We start from the raw sequence: 14,773 nt of genomic DNA, 5'->3' as shown, positions 1-14,773 counted from the left end.
GGCACAGCGAGGCTGCATATGGGCATTGTTGACTCTCTTTTCAACTTACAGTAGCTGCTGCATTTCCCACCCTAGGATTATACTCGAGTCAATAAGCTTTCCCAGGTTTTTGTGGTAAAATTAGGTGCCTCGGCTTATAAGGTATATCTCTTTATGTGGAGTAATAATCTTACAACTGCAAGGATGAGGCTTTAAGGGGGTGAAAAATCTGTCTAAAGTCACAAAGCAATTTATCAGATTTAGGAGTTTATTCTGCAGTAAACAATTGGATGTGACCGGTGACAACAGATACAGTTCTTACATCAAACAGTCCATTACCGTCATTAATATTAAAGAAGAAAAACTGTTTTAACGCAGACTGCTTAGATATTTTGTTAACCCAACTGGAGATCAAACTGTTATTAAAGATGGAATTTCCTGAAGTTAAAGCAACTGTTTTTTTTTTTTTTTGTTATATTATTAGGCGTCTGAGTGTCATCCACTTTGAACAAGTGAAAAAAACCTTAATGGCCAACGAGGTAGAGAATAAGGCGTCGCACCTTTATGGTTTCAATTGGAATCAATGGAGACATCAAAATACATGTCAATGTGCGTTGCTGTGCAATGTAAAGTGCATTAAAAACACTACACAAATTGATACGGTTTCTTTTTTTGTTCCTCCCAATGTAAAATGCATTGGGCTAAACATGCTTCAAAAAAGGCAAAAGGTGTGAATGTGCCCTTCCAATGCCTCCTGCTACAGAATCTATTTCAGGAAGTTCAAGTGATAACACCAACAGTACACAATAAGTTATTTAAATAGCAGCAATACAATTATTAACATGGACATAGTGGGATGAAGATGTGACAGTCTGATCTTTGGCAATTATTTGCAGTCTTCATTCAAGTCTGATGGCCAGTATTGATCATCCATGTAGTGGTTGTTGTTCTGAGCGCGCTCCTCCTCCTCCTCCGGAATGCTCACAGTGGCTTCATGAATGTCAGTAAGAAGGTCTTGTTCATACTGGTCCTCCACCAATTTATACAGCTCCATGCATGTCTGAGCGTCTTCCACCGACGAGTGGCCCTTATTACCCACCTGCATTACACAAAGAAAAACAAAACGCCCGTTTACATGAAAGAAATGGTATAAAAAATACAAATTCGTCCCTATGGCTGCCAAGGAGGTCTACTATTACCACTTGCTGACCAATGGTCTACTGACACTTTTTGTTTACAAATTTTAAATCTGTAATTGCTGCTAGAAATATAAAATCGCGGGTGTGCGATATACGCAGATACCCGCGCCGTGTTTGAATGCCTGCACCGACATATACCGAGCGCAGTACGTTTGGGTACATTCGGCCAGGCTCGGCTTCGCTCGTAGTCACGCTCTGACACGTTTATGCGTGAGAAGCCGATCCTGGGCGAATATACCCGAGTGTACTGCGCTCGGTATACGTCAGCGGAGGCTTCAAACTGAGCGCGGGAAGCGGGGATTCAACATGAAGATAGCACGGGAGAACACCACCGAGGCCGCAGACGGACCGGACGAGGCCGCCGGGCAAGACACCAAAACTGTAAGGGCCCTTTCACACGTGCGGATTGCAGACGTTAGCGGATGATGCATCCGCTAACGTCCGTAACGATCCACTTCCGCAAAGTTCCGCTTTTTCAGACGGAAGCAAACCCTATTCTTCTTCTGTCTGGCGGAATGAATTCCCCATAGGGGAGAGCGGAGGAGAGACAGGACGGTCTCTGCACTGTGTGCGGGGACCGCCCTGTCCGCCGACAGCTCAGCGGGGATTAACGGAGGAATCCCCGCTGAGCCAAACGGGCTAACGGAGCTGATCAATACGGATCCACTCCGTGTGAAAGAGCCCTAAGTAGTAAAATGTAATAAAATGTTTTTTTTACATGATTTTAGGGTCAAAATTAGGGGTGCGCGCTATACGGCGGAGCACGCAATACCCCGATAAATATGGTACTTGTAACACCCACACACGTATAAGTGTGTGTTAAAAATTTTAATATCTATATATATTTTGGAACTTAATTTCCCATGCTACTCATCTTAACTGCAGAGTGCATGAGCATCATGGGAATTGTAATTTCAAAACAGCTGGGGTGCCAAAGTTTCCCCATCACTGCCCTAGGGAATAAATTATATTTTTAATGTCGCATGGTATATGTGCAGCAGTTTTTCAAACGCAATTTCTTCTGAAAAAAAAAATAGCCACTCAGACAGATTTTATGAGAAATCCAGCCCCCGGTTGAAAAAAATACCGGGGTTATGTGCAATGATTTCAGCCATAACCCCCCAGATGACATGTGCAACACAACATGGCAATCAAAGGGTAGCCACAAAACATGGATTAAAGCATAAATTCACCTTGAAAGGGGAAAAGACAAACAAACACTTTTTTCAGACCAAAAAAAAAAAAGTGAATTTTTATTGTTTTATTAGCTGCCTATAAATCATTACACCCACGAACAGCACATCGTGGGTGCCATTCCAGGCTCCTACAGACTGTCAGTAGAGGAGTGGAACCCTTGCCCACTGTCACAGTTGAAAGGGCTCTGGGGGTGGTGTGAGGGTGCATAGGAACACGTCACTCCAAGACCCCTTTCACACAGGAGAGACTCCATTGAGAGCAGCAGGGGATCTGTCCACTTATTGGAGCAGGTGAATGACAGGTCCATGTCGGCTCAGTTTCTGCAGATACAGGCAGAGCCCCCTCTGCTCCAAGGACATCCGGGTGCCTACAGACTTCCCTCAGATCGGCTCCGCCTAGATGGAGTATGACGGATCCCCTGCTGTTTTTTTTAGCAGACCAGATTGAATGGATCGTCAGATCAGGTCCACCAAAAAACTGACAGGCAGGCCTGATTGGTCGTGTGAAGGGGCCTAAATGTGAGAGTAACATATTCCTAAAAAGGACCAGGCCTTTTTCTGACACTTGCTGTTTACGAGTCGGCTCTATACGGCGCCTGCGCCCGCCGTGTAGAGCTAACTGCGCAGGCGCCGTATAGAGCCGACTCGCAGGTCGGCTATTTACGGAAAACTGGTGACGCGCCTTATGCGCCTTGGGAAGTTTTACACCAGTCGTCAATCATCTACCTCTAAATAGGAACGCCCACTCCCGCGGGAATCAGAAGCCGGGGGGGAAAATAACAATAAAACGGCATGTACGGCAAAAAAAAAAAAAACGGTATACTGTACACGTCCGAATTATGCTGGATGTAATGTTATATAATTGTTTTAGGGTGAACCTCCACTTTAAGGCTTCTATCACACTGAGGCGCTTTGCAGGAGCTATAGCGCCAACAATAGCGCCTCTCACTCCAACGTGAAAGCCAGAGGGCTATCACACTGGAGCAGTGCGCGCTGGCAGGATGGTAAAAAAAAAGTCCACGACACTTTGCGGACAGTTTTAACCCTTCTCCGGTCGCTAGAGGGGAGTTAAAAGAGCCCCGCAAAAACAAAGCTAAAAATAGTGACACTTTACCGCTGACGCCCCCACCGCCTCAGTGTGAAAGCAGCCTACCTGTGCAAGTACAGTAGATATTCCCTGTACCTACAGGTAAGCCTTACCTGTAGATACAAGTGGTAGGACAGAGTTTACCACTTCATAGAGAGTGAAGGGGTTAAAGCAACCTTAACCGTTTTTCTCATCTGTGCTGAACAAATACCCAGACATGCAAAAATGATTAAAGGGTTCCCACACTCCAATAATTTTATAGTTGGGTCAAAATTTAAAGTGATCCAAAGAAACTTTTCCTAAAGTCTTCAGTACTATACATTTATGGGGAAGCACAAATGACTTCTCTGTTACTCTTACACATAGGGGTGTAATATATATTTTTTTTATATATATGTTTATTTATTTTTATTTGGTGTGCAAATGTCTGAGCATTCCCATAGCCATCATAAAGTACCCCTGTACTGTGTGTAATATGTTTATTCGCCATGATTGGCAAAACTCCATGCAGTGGCCATAATGCAGCGTTTTCCCTTGATTGCGGTATTTCAGGAAAATAAAAAATATCATGGCCACTAGATGGAGCCGACATTTATAGGGAATAAACACATCAAGAGACAATATAACAGAACATTTTTGAACTTTTCTCCAAAAATCCTGCAAAAAAAAAAAAAAGTTTACATACAAGGGTTGAATTCCTAAAACTGGAGTGCAAAGTCTGGTGCAGCTGTGCATGGTAGTCAATCAGCTCCAATAAAAATAGAAAGCACACATGAAAGCGGATTGGTTTCTATGCAGAGCTGCACCAGATTTTATATTCTTCAGTTTTAGTAAATCTCCCCCATAGACATTCAGACAAAGCTCCATGATTGAAAAGCGATCAATAATTCATCTCACCTGTATCTGTTTCTGCAGGAGACACCATGCTAGACTCTTTAAAGAAGGGGTATTGGACAGTCCCGCCATATGGATGAGCAGAGGGATCTTACTGGTGTCTCTGGTTTGCTCCTTGGGATGGTGATATCTCAGAGCTTTAAAATCATTGATCAGAGCGTGTCCAATGACTCTCTTATCCTTCAGGATGTTCAAGATCTGAAGAACAATTCAAATAACAGGATGCATATGAGATATTAGTAACAACACAAAACCAAAATAAATGTATATATTGCAGCCTACCAATCATTAGATTTTTTCCCCCCTCCTTGTTACCCACCACCTTTTTATTACATTTTTTAATACGCGATGACATAACCTCTGTTTTTTGCTGCATAAGAGCTATGGGGAGGAGATCACACCGATATTCAGCGAATGGCTGTGCAGAATTAAAGGGGTTGGGGCTGGTTTGCACAGGTCTGATCATTGGATTAGCTCCCAGCACAGCCAGAAAACTGACCTCTCTGTGCTCTCATGCTTAGTGTTTAACCGCTTGCCAACCGTGTACAGTACATATACGGCAGCTTCCCCGTGCAAAAATCACATACAGGTACATGATTTTGCACCTCTGGATTGCGCACGTGCGCTGCCGGCTGCTTCTGCTGTGATTGGAGATATGTAAACAAGGCAGATCACTGTTCGGTGACAAGGGAAGGGAGAGATCCTGTGTTTCTGCCAAGCAAATATTTTGGCCTAAATTGACAAAGAATTGTATTTTACTTTTTTTTATTTATTGTGTGCGTTTGTTTTTTTTGCGTTATAAACAAAGATTTTTTGAAGAATAAAAAAAAAAAAAAAAAAAAGAAGAAGAGGTGATCTATACCACCAAAAGAAATCCATTTGTGGAAACAAATTGCCAGTTAAAAATAACAGTGCCATATGGCAAAAAACGGCCTGGTCATGAGGGGGGTGGGGCGGTGTAAATCTTTTCAGAGCTGAAGTGAAGTGGTTAAAGCAGTAGTAAACCACAGTTGAAGATTAAAAATAAAAATCCCCTGAAAGGCAATGTCATAATGTGCTAGTATGCATGTCATACTAGCACAATATGAGAGACTTGCATTCGAACAAAGCCCTCCAGTGGTACACTGTCACCCTTCCATCTTCACACATCTTCCTACAGGGTTTGCGGCCTCTGGCTACATGAGTGGCCGGGGGCGCAAAGAATAAGTCACTCCTGCGCATGCATGTTGGAAGCCGCCATTTACAGCATGGACTCTGAAGGTCGGGCACTGTATGCTGGACCTTCAGAGTGCATGTGGTGGAGATGTCACTGGCTGCATGCACTCTGAATATATCCCAAGACGTGCACATTTAGGAGATATTCACAGTACCCACAGGTAATCCTCATTACAGACTCACCTGTAGGTAGAACAGAGTTTATTACCACTTTGATAGGAAAGAAGACAGGCAGGAACACCAGGGATTTCTCATAAAAGTACATGGTACAGCAGGAACATATCAGGAATATGAGATGTTGGGTTTCCATACTTTTTAAAAGAGAAGTATGTACGCCCCCAATCATACTCACCTAGCTGGATGCTGCTTCTGTCCACCGCCATCTCTAACACTGAGAACCAAGCAAACACCGCTGATTGAGAGCTGGTGACTGTCAGTCACCAGCCCTCTGCTCTTCTCCCCCCCCCCCCCCCCACTGGAGCCCTGAGCTGTGGAGGGGGGCTGGAGCAGCCGGCTCAGGCTTTCAGCGGCTCGCTGTCCAGTCCCAGTCCAGGCATGTGGGTGGATCCCGACTCCATTGTCGCGATCTTACCCGAGTCTGGACCGGCTGCAAAGTCAGCAGACTTCAGCTTGCTGTCTGCTAAAAACACGTCACAGGAGTGCAGAACAAACTTCTGATCCACAGGAGAAGTACAGCCAAACCAGCTTTGGCTGTACTTCTCCTTTAGTTCATTAAAAATAAAGTGGTTCAGGAACATAGGGCCAGATTCACGAACAATTACGGCGGCGTAACGTATCCCCTTTACGTTACTCCGCCGCAAGTTTTCATCGTAAGTGTTTGATTCACAAAGCACTTGCGTGTAAACTTGCGGCGGCGTAGCGTAAAGCCGTCCGGCGCAAGCCCGCCTAATTCAAATGGGGCGTGTACCATTAAAATTAGGCGCGTTCCCGCGCCGAACGTTCTGCGCATGCTCCGTTAGGAAATTTCCCGCCGTGCTTTGCGCGAAATTACAGTGCCCCGACGTGTTTTTTGAACGGCGACGTGCGTTACGTCCTTTCGTATTCCCGGACTTCTTACGCAAAAAAAAAAAAAAAAAAAATTTAAATTCGACGCGGGAACGACGGCAATACTTTAACATGGCTGGTCTAAATCTAAGCCATGAAATAGCAGGCTTAAGTTTGCGACGGGAAAAACCGACTAGCGACGACGTAAGAGAATGCGACGAACGCGCGTACCTTTGTGGATCGCCGTAAACAGCTAATTTGCATACCCGACGCAGAAAACGACGCAAACTCCACCCAGCGGTCGCCGAAGTATTGCATCCTAAGATCCGAAGGCGTACGAAGCTGTACGCCTGTCGGATCTTAGCCAAAAGCCGTCGTATCTTTGTTTGTGAATTACAAATAAAGATACGACGTGGCAAATTTGAAAGTACGCCGGAGTATCAGCAGATACTCCGGCGTACTTTTTCTGTGAATCTGGCCCATGGTGCATTATTGCCACTAGATGGAGCTGGTGATCATAGCAAGCATTTCCTTTGATCATCAGCTCCATCTAGTGGCTATAATGTAGTTTTTTTCCCCTGATTTTTACTATTCTATTGGAAGGAAATCAATTTGACCTGGAGTGAATAGCCTAATAACATTCCATTCGCCCCCCCCCCCCCCCCCCCCGATTCACATTCCATGCCAATATACATGCATTTTCACAGAACGAAATGCAAATTTTATACAAATACATCCCCAAATGTTATAGAATGTACCTCTTTCTGTGCAGTTTTAAACGGTATGGCATTCTTCATGTGGTGTTTGGTGATCCCACTCCAGCGTGTTCTGTAGTCTCTGATTGGCAGCTGTGGATTAATGTATTTATCATAGACAACGTCCCCTCTGTAGTTAACAATACTACACCGGGCCAGCTCACTGGTCCTACCACCAGGCCCCGTGCCCACCATCTCACAGTCAATGGCAACACACTTGCCAGGTTTTAGCCAGGAGCAGGGGGACGAGGGTCTGCTAGATGGAGAACTGCCGGACACGGACAAGCCGCTGTCATAGTCACATGCTGTAGAATAATCAGAGGCCAAGGCTGGCAGAGAACACAGCATGGACTTCATCTTCTCCAGTTTAGCAGACTGGTCCTCCAGGAGGTCTGTGTTTGGTTCTTCCTCATGTAGCCCACCATGGCTGTCCCGATCACAGTCACAGCACCAATCTTCTCCTTTCCCTGGTATGGGCTCACATCTCGGCGTGCCCAGCCGCCCGCGTTGCTGCAGGAACTCTTTGTACTTCAGGAAGCGTTGGTGTTTCCGGCTCTTCCTACGGCTTTTGGCACAAGAAGCTTCGGGCTCCTCCATTAGGACGTCTTTATGAGCCGCGTTCAAGTAGTGGCTGGACCCCCGGAAGCCGTAAAACAAACTGCGGGCTGCTCTGCCTTCCATCTTCAAGGATTGCTGGAGAGGAACCACAACAGAGATTCACACATTACAACCATTATAAAGAGCACCTGTCACTAACCCACAGACATACCCGAGATGGTGTATGTGTCATTTCTTTATTCAATTACAAAGATTTCAGTGCATTTAAAGCAGATGTTCCGCCAAAAAAAAATATTAAAAGCCAGCAGCTACAAATACTGCAGCTGCTGACTTTTAATAATAGGACACTTACCTGTCCTGGAGTCCAGCGGCGTCCGCAGCAGATGACGAGCGATCGCTCGTCTCTCTGCTGCTCCCCCCGCCATCCACGCTGAGGGAACCAGGAAGTGAAGCGCTCCGGCTTCACTGCCCGGTTCCCTATGGCGCATGCGTGAGTCGCGCCGGCCGATTGGCTCCCGCTGTGTGCTGGGAGCCGAGTGTTCCCAGCACACAACGGGGGGCGACCGGATTTGACGAAATGCCCGTCTTTTTCCCGTGAATGCATGGCCGGAAGTGGGTGCAAATACCTGTCTTTAGACACGTATCTGCACCCCCCTCCCCCCTGAAAGGTGTCAAATGTGACACCGGAGGGGGGGGGGGGGGGGGGAGTCCGATCAGCGGGACTTCACTTTAGGGTGGAGAACCGCTTTAAGGGCTTGTTCACACTAGAGCTTGGGTTGTGGTAAAACCCAGTGGTTGAGACATGCTTTTACTGCCCCCCAACCACTACCCCATTTAGCAGCAGTGGCTTAGCTTTGTGGCCATGACAAAAATGATGCCCCTGTTTTGGTAGACATAGGGGTAGAATCACATACGCCGCCGTAATTTGAATTCCGCGCCCGCGTAGCGTTACGCCGATTCACAAAGGCAGTTACGCTGAAAACAAAAAATAGGCTTCCTCCACCGACGTAACTTGATTGTGGCGGCGTAGAATTGTGTGAAATATAACTTTGGCCGCTAGGGGCGCTTCCGTTGTTGTCGGCGTAGAATATGCTCATTTCCTAGATACGCCGATTCACAAACGTACGTTAAGGCTTTTTCGGCGTAAGGTTGCTCCTGCTATTAGGAGGCGCAGCCAATGTCAAGTATGGACGTCGTTCCCGCTTCGAAATTTGAATTATTTACGTCGTTTGCGTAAGTCGTTCGCGAATAGGGCTGGACGTAATTTACGTTCACGTCGAAACCAATACGTTGTTACGCCGTACTTGAAAGCAATGCACACTGGGATATGTACACGGACGGCGCATGCGCCGTTCGTAAATCACGTCAGGTCATCACATATTACCATAAAACACGCCCCCCCTTCCCCATTTGAATTACGTGCGCTTACGCCGGCCCCATTTACGCTACGCCGCCGCGACTTACGGAGCAAGTGCTTTTGTGAATATTGCACTTGCGCCTGTAATTTGCGGAGGCGTAGCGTAAATACACTATGCTGCGCCGCCGTAACTTATAGCGTAGCTACCTGAATCTACCCCACAGTGCCAGACGAACCCAACATATTCAAGTGATTGGGACCGCTCTGCAAGCGGCCTACCATTGCATGCAATGCACAGTGCTGGGATTGAGGGATCAAAGCAAGCAGTGAGGAAGTTCTCTCACCACTAGCGCCCAAGTATTGGGGGTCGCCAAAGCAGAAAAATGTTCCCAATCAACCCGACACCCGCCCTTGGCCGACAGGTCATTTACCCCCCCCCCCCCCGTCTTAAACGGTGCAGGTTTAGGAGATATGTACACTACCTATAGGTACAAGTCAGAGATGAATGAATGAAAAACTTGTATAGCGCTACATATGCAAACAGAATCGCTTTAAGGCGCTTGGTAACCATTTCCTTCTAATTTTGGCCTTCAGAATAGATGGATCTTTTTTTACGTCATTTCCGTTTGGCTTTTTCCGGCGTATAGTTAAAGCTGCTATCTGGTGGCGTACTCAATGTTAAGTATGGCCGTCGTTCCCGCGTATAATGGGGCTGGACGCCATTTACGTTCACATCGAAAACAATGACGTCCTTGCGATGTCATTTGGAGCAATGCACCCTGGGAGTTTTGACCGACGTGCCATGCGCAGTTCGTTCGGCGCGGGGACGCGCTTCATTTAAATAAAAAACCCGCCCCCTACCCGCCCAATTTGAATTTCCGCGCCCTTACGCCGCGAGAGATACACTACGCCGCCGTAACTTACTGTGCAAATTCGTTGAGGATTCAAACCAAGTCAAAGTAAGTTACAGCGGCGTAGCGTATCTGACATCTACGCCGGGCACAGCGTATGTATGTGGATCTGCCCCTAAATCTTTTCTGACACTTGTTGCTTAGTAAAAATCTTGTAATTTCTGCGAGAAAATCACGTAGAACCCCCAAACATTTTATATATATATATATATATATATATATATATATTTTTTAGGAGAGACCCTAGGGAATAAAATAGCAGTTGTTGCAATATTTTATGTCACATGTCTAATCCAGGTATTTGCTCCCACTTCCGGAGCAAGATCGCTGCAGAATCCGCAGTGATCTACGTCATGTATGCCCCCCCCCGTGTTCTGGGAGACACACAGGTCCCAGAAGACAGCAAAGACCACGCAGAACACCTCGCACATGCGCAGTAGGGGACCAGGCTGTAAAACCGCAAGGCTTCACTAGCCGATTCCCTTACTGAAGATGCCAGCGCCTCCACCCGAGAACCAAGGGATGGGTCGGCTTCGGGTGAGGACATCGTGGGCAGACGGGACAGGCAAGTGTTCTTATTTTAAAAGTCAGCCGCTACAGTGTTTTATTCTTTTGGTGGAACTCCGGTTTAGGCTAAAAAGCCTTCTGGGTGCAGCCCCCCCCCCCCCCAATACTTACCCGAGTCCCCTCTCTGTCCACGAGTCCCTTGGCCCACCAGGACTCTCCCTCCTTTATTGGCTAAGACACAGCAGTGGTGTCAGTTAACCAATCAGGGCTCCGTGTCTAAATGGACACACAGAGCTGCGGCTCGGGCGTCCTCATAGTGAGCCGCTTGCTGTGGGGGCACTCAACAGGAGGGAGGGGCCAGAAGAGCCGGAGAGGGACCCGAGAAGAGGAGGATCTGGGCTACTTTATGCACAACCATTACACAAAGCAGGCAAGTAGAACACGTTTGTCATTTTATTTAAATTAGACTTTATAAATCACTTTAAAGCGGAGTTCCACCCCAAAAACGGAACTTCCGCTTTAAGTGAAGGTGACGACCCCCTGACATGACATTTTTTTCAGATCTCACTTCCTCCCGGGGCTCTGCGGCGCTGGAAGGAGGATTACCTCTTCCCCCTTCTCTCCCTGCAATCTTCTGGGACAGGTCACAGATGATTGCCCGACCAATCACAGCTTGTGCAGTGCGTGCCCACTGTGAAGCCACATCTGGGTGCCCACAGTCAGAATGCTGGCACCGGAGAGGACCGGGGCTTCGTACCGGTACCCCCACATTGCTGGACAGGTGAGTGTCTGATTATTAACCACTTCCCGACGGCCGTACGACTATATACGGCCGCAGGGTGGCTCTACTTCTCTGGGAGGCCGTGTTTTTACGGCCGTCCCTTTCCTCGTTCCCCGAGCGCGCAGTGGGGAACTGCTGTGTTGGCCGTGTCCCTTGGACACAGCCAAACACAGATCGCAGTAAATAGCCAATCACAGCAGCTATTTACAGCGCGATCTGTGTGGCCAATGAGAGATGATCTCATATGTAAACATATGAGATAATTTCTCATTGCCGGCTCTCACAATGACAGCGTCCTGTCAGGGAGAGAGGAGACCGATCTCTGTCTCTTGTACATAGGGAAACAGATCGGTCACCTCCCCCAGTCACCCCCCTTCCCCCACAGTTAGAACACTAATATTAGGTTACACATTTAACCCCTTCCTCACCCCCTAGTGTTAACCTCTTCCCTGCCAGTCACATTTATACAGTAATTAGTGCATATTTATAGCACTGATCGCTGTATAAATGAGTGGTGCCAAGAATGTGTCAAAAGTGTCCGATGTGTCCGCCATAATGTCGCCGTCCCAATAAAAATCTTAGATCGCCGCCATTACTAGTAAAATAAAAAATAATAATTCTGTCCCCTATTTTGTAGGCGCTATAAATTTTGCGCAAACCAGTCGCTTATTGCGATTGTTTTACCAAAAATATGTAGAAGAATACGTATCGGCCTAGACTGAGAATTTTTTTTTTTTTTCTAAATTCGGAAAATAAATAAAGTATTGATTTTTTTTTTCAAAATCGTCGCTCTTTTTTTGTTTATAGCGCAAAAAATAAAAACCGTAGAGGTGATCAAATACCACCAAAGGAAAGCTCTACTTGTGGGGGAAAAAAAAGGACGTCTATTTTGTTTGGGAGCCACGTCACTCGACCGCGCAATTATCAGTTAAAGCGACGCAGTGCCGGAAGCTGTAATTTCACCTGGTCAGGAGGGGGTATATGTGCCCAGTAAGCAAGAGGTTAAAAGTCAGCAGCTACAATTAAAAAAAAAAAAAAAAAAAAGTCTTTTTTTTTTTTATTTGTTTAGCAAAAAATAAAAAACCGCAGAGGTGATCAAATGCCACCAAAAGAAAGCTCTATTTGTGGGGACAAAATGCTAAAAAAATCTGTTTGGGTACAGTGTAGCATGACCGCACAATTGTCATTTAAACAGCGCTGAAAGCTGAAAATTGGCCTGGGCAGGAAGGGGGGGTAAGTGCCTGGTATTGAAATGGTTAAAGTGGCTGCAAACCCTTACAGACCACTTTTTACTATAGGCAAGTCTATAAGGCAGCGTACCTGTAGCTACCCGGATATCTCCTAACCCTTATCCCCCTGTATCAGCATGTGCCAACGTCATTGGCACATGCGCACCGAAACAACAGTGGTGTGTGCCATTGCTTCAGCTAGAGTGCTGATCCGCGCGCATGCGTGGGAGTCTGACCAATCGCAGCACTGAAATAACTCTGGGGGACATGTCGCCGGGCAGAGCAGTGTGACGGGACTTCAATCTAAGGTAAGTAGCTTCACTGATGGGCACTGATAAGGCGAAACCGATGAGTGGGCACCGATAGGCTGCAAAGATGGGTACTTATGGGTGGCACTGATAGGCATCCCTGGTAGGCATTGGGGTGGGCACTGATAAGGCAGCACCGATGAGTGGGCACCGATAGGCTGCAAATATGGGTACTTATGGGTGGCACTGATAGGCATTGGGGTTGGCACTGATAAGGGGCACCGATAGGTGACACTAATTGGCACTGAAAGGCTGCAAAGATGGGTACTTATGGGTGGCACTGATAGGCAGCACTGGTAGGCATTGGGGTGGGCACTGATAAGGCAGCACCGATGAGTGGGCACCGATAGGCTGCAAATATGGGTACTTATGGGTGGCACTGATAGGCATTGGGGTTGGCACTGATAAGGGGGCACCGATAGGTGACACTAATTGGCACTGAAAGGCTGCAAAGATGGGTACTTATGGGTGGCACTGATAGGCAGCACTGGTAGGCATTGAGGTGGGCACAGATTGGCAGCTGCCTGGGCACAGATAGACATTTCCCTGGTGGTCTGGGGGGCATAACTAGTGGTCCAATGTGATGGCCATCCTGTTGGTCCTGGGCAGGATCAGAGGGGGGGCTGCGCTGATAAACAATCAGCACAGACCCCCCCCCCCCCACCTGTCGGGAGAGCAGCCAATCGGCTCTTCTCTACTCGTGTCTGTCAGGCGCGAGTGAGGAAAAGCCGATCAATGTCTCTTCCTGTTTACATCGTGATCGGCCTATGATTGGACACGCCTGATCACGTGGTAAAGAGGCTCTTTACCGAGATTGGTGTGTCAGACTGACACACCGCCGATCGCCACGATGCGCGAAAAAGGCCCCGCACGGTCACGCAGCAGCTGTTATCCTGCTGGACATCGTATGACCGAGTTGAACAGGAGCGCAGCACAAAAGCAGCGCATGCTTGCGACACCCGACGTAAGTGTCTGTATTCCATTGTACAGGATGACGTCAGAGCCATGAGAAGCACCTAAAAGGGGTGTGGTCACACGGAGAGGAGGAGCCTGCACAGGGAATATATTATTTTAATACAAAAAAAAAAAAAAGAAAAGAACTTTCCTCTTTCAGAGCCCTTAGAAGTCATTTTTATATTTCCCCTCATTTCAGCCTTAATGAATTGTTCTGGAGGTATACAAGGTACGGCGCTGACGTCACACAACGTCATTAAGTGCTGATATCAGTACTATTCATATCACCCGGGTGTCCCGACTACTATCAGAATCCTCTCCTGACATATTACACCTTCCCATAGACTCCTCTCACCTGTCACCCGCCGCCCTGCCGGTTCCCGGAACTCTCCGCACAGATAACACGTGTTCCTCTATACCGGCTTCTCTCCGGAGCTTGCCCGGGCATGTCCCGAACACTGCTCAGCTGTGATTGGCTGCTGCGCTCAAGCGACCGCCTATCTCTCTTCTGATTGGACGGTGGACGCTCAGTAAGGGAACGCAGCCTGGGACGGGTGACGTAAGGTGTGAATGGAAATACTACATATGTCACGTGACAGCAGAGGTGACGAGTGGTGGGATTGGTCAGCCTGTAGCAGGGTGGGCGGTGATTGGCTGTCATATTACTGTACAGGAAGGCTGCGGCCACGTGTACAGCATATGATATAAAGTGATTTCTATGTGGTATGGAAAATGTGTTTGTGCATTGTTCAAATCTTTGAAACTGGTTTCCTTCGAATGCAGTAATGTTACTATGTACGACATTTTGATGTTTCAATAAAGTTTTAGAAAAAGAAAA

At 47.2% G+C, this 14,773-nt stretch overlaps 1 protein-coding gene across 1 annotated transcript; it reads right to left on the bottom strand.

Moving 5' to 3' along the window:
* Window positions 1-229: 229 nt before the first annotated feature.
* AEN (apoptosis enhancing nuclease) lies at window positions 230-14,480 on the bottom strand. Its single transcript, XM_040342402.1, has 4 exons — window positions 14,291-14,480; window positions 7,334-8,023; window positions 4,359-4,553; window positions 230-1,078 (listed from the first exon to the last, which is right to left on the bottom strand). The coding sequence occupies exons 2-4, from the start codon at window positions 8,009-8,011 to the stop codon at window positions 866-868; spliced, it is 1,086 nt and encodes a 361-aa protein (XP_040198336.1). The 5' UTR covers window positions 8,012-8,023; window positions 14,291-14,480; the 3' UTR covers window positions 230-865.
* Window positions 14,481-14,773: the final 293 nt, after the last annotated feature.

Source organism: Rana temporaria, chromosome 3 (assembly GCF_905171775.1).
Source record: "Rana temporaria chromosome 3, aRanTem1.1, whole genome shotgun sequence".
Lineage (NCBI taxonomy): Eukaryota > Metazoa > Chordata > Amphibia > Anura > Ranidae > Rana > Rana temporaria.
Note: the sequence above shows the minus strand (reverse complement) of the source record. Positions and strands in the feature narration are given on the sequence as shown.

Coding starts and splice junctions, on each gene's coding strand:
- AEN (XM_040342402.1), bottom strand. CDS start 8,011: ATGGAAGGCAGAGCAGCCCGCAGTTTGTTTTACGGCTTCCGGGGGTCC. Junction 4,554..7,333: donor TTAAAACTGCACAGAAAGAG/GTACATTCTATA, acceptor ATTGTTCTTCAG/ATCTTGAACATCCTGAAGGA. Junction 1,079..4,358: donor TCCTGCAGAAACAGATACAG/GTGAGATGAATT, acceptor TGTGTAATGCAG/GTGGGTAATAAGGGCCACTC.